Source organism: Papio anubis, unplaced genomic scaffold (assembly GCF_008728515.1).
Source record: "Papio anubis isolate 15944 unplaced genomic scaffold, Panubis1.0 scaffold5747, whole genome shotgun sequence".
Classification (NCBI taxonomy): domain Eukaryota; kingdom Metazoa; phylum Chordata; class Mammalia; order Primates; family Cercopithecidae; genus Papio; species Papio anubis.
The window spans coordinates 1-1,528 of record NW_022165966.1 but is presented as its reverse complement, the minus strand read 5'-3'; the positions used below and the strand labels follow the sequence as shown (position 1 = coordinate 1,528).

The following is a 1,528-nucleotide window of genomic DNA, read 5'->3' as shown; positions in this document are numbered from 1 at the left end:
TGCGTATGTCACCTCCTGAGGGTCTTGTTCATCAGGGCCCTGGAGAGAGGGAAATGTTGAGTGAGGGAGGGGCTCACATTCTTCAGGACTATTAGGGAATAAAGCAGTATCCAAGAGGTTGGACCGAGGAGGACCTACCTCCCTGTTCACTGTTCTGTCCCCCGCAGGCTCTTGGTCCATTACAGCAGCATCTGTAGGAGACAAAAGTCATCAAAGCAGCTGGGAGGGCACGTCTGGGTCATCATTTCATGAGCAGATACCAACACACCGGGGGAGGCCGTAGGTGCCTGAGGTCCCTGCCAACAACCAGACTCAGACATTCTATCTCTCTGAGCTGAAGGACCCATCCCATGAAGAGCTCTGAGTTCCCATCCCAGTGATTCTGCCTCCCACTTTCTGCCTGTCATGGAACCTTCTCCTGGATGTCAGTGGCTGCAGGGACATGAGGATACAGTTCAGAATCAGGTAATGGTCTGTGAGCTGAAGGCAGGGACAGGGCGTCTGGTGCTCTCTGTAGAAATCCCTGCCTCTGTGGCTCCTGCCTTGGGCCAGAGACCATCCTGCCGGTGAGGAACACACACCTGCGTGCTCCCATCCCACTTCCCCACATGACTCTGAGGTCTGTGGCCTCTGCTTCGTGAGACTTACTCTTTTTGTTGGAGCACCAGCGATGCAGGAGAAAGAAGAAGATGGTGAAGAGGATCATGACCACTGAGGTCCCAATCAGAACATGCAGGTGTCCGGGGTTACCTGGAGGAAGAGGAGACTCCAATAAGAAGCTAATCACAGCAGTTCCTTCTTATGGATTGTCTCTCGTTTCTTGATTGACAGGTAACCATGTGGAATGTCTCCTTAGGACAAGCGGCCTGATGGCGGGAGACCCAGCTTTCTCCTGCTCTCTCAGTTATAGCTCTCACAGTCACCATGGAACCTGCTGAACATACAACTGCTTTAGTTTAGATGTTTGACCCCTTGAAACCTCACATTGAAATTTAACCCCCAGTGTGGGAGATTGGGCCTCTTGGGAGGTGTTTGGGTCATGGAGGTGGAATCACCATGAATAGATCAATGCTTTCCCACATGACGGGGTTAGCAAGTTCTCCCTCTATTAGTACTCTGGACAGCTGGTTGTTAAAAAGAGCTTGGGGCCGGGCGCAGTGGCTCACGCCTGTCATCCCAGCACTTTGGGAGGCCAAGATCGGCAGATCACGAGGTCAGGAGATCGAGATCATCCTGGCTAACACGGTGAAACCCCGTTTCTACTAAAAATACAAAAAATTAGCCCGGCGTCGTTGTGGGCGGCTAAGTAGCTGGGTTAGAGGCATGAACCACCATTCACAGCCTTGTATATTATGCTGTAATCGGTCCCTTCATTTGCACCATGCCTTGTCTTTCTATCACTCCTCTGCCAGGTATTGATTTACATGTAAGAGAAATAAATCTCAGAAAGAAATTAATGAAGCAAGGAATAAACAACTAGGAAAATCAAACCCAGCAAGCCCTCCCTGCAAATGATTCTACCTCACAA

The 1,528-nt window shown here is 50.5% G+C and overlaps 1 protein-coding gene across 1 annotated transcript; it reads right to left on the bottom strand.

Annotated features, from left to right (window-relative positions):
* Positions 1–6: 6 nt before the first annotated feature.
* On the bottom strand, positions 7–795 carry LOC116273347 (killer cell immunoglobulin-like receptor 2DL1; the record flags this gene model as incomplete). The annotated part of the gene is made up of 3 exons (XM_031662349.1): positions 7–39; positions 139–191; positions 649–795. Coding segments are annotated over 3 exons (233 nt in total), but the record flags the coding sequence as incomplete, so codon positions are not given.
* Positions 796–1,528: the final 733 nt, after the last annotated feature.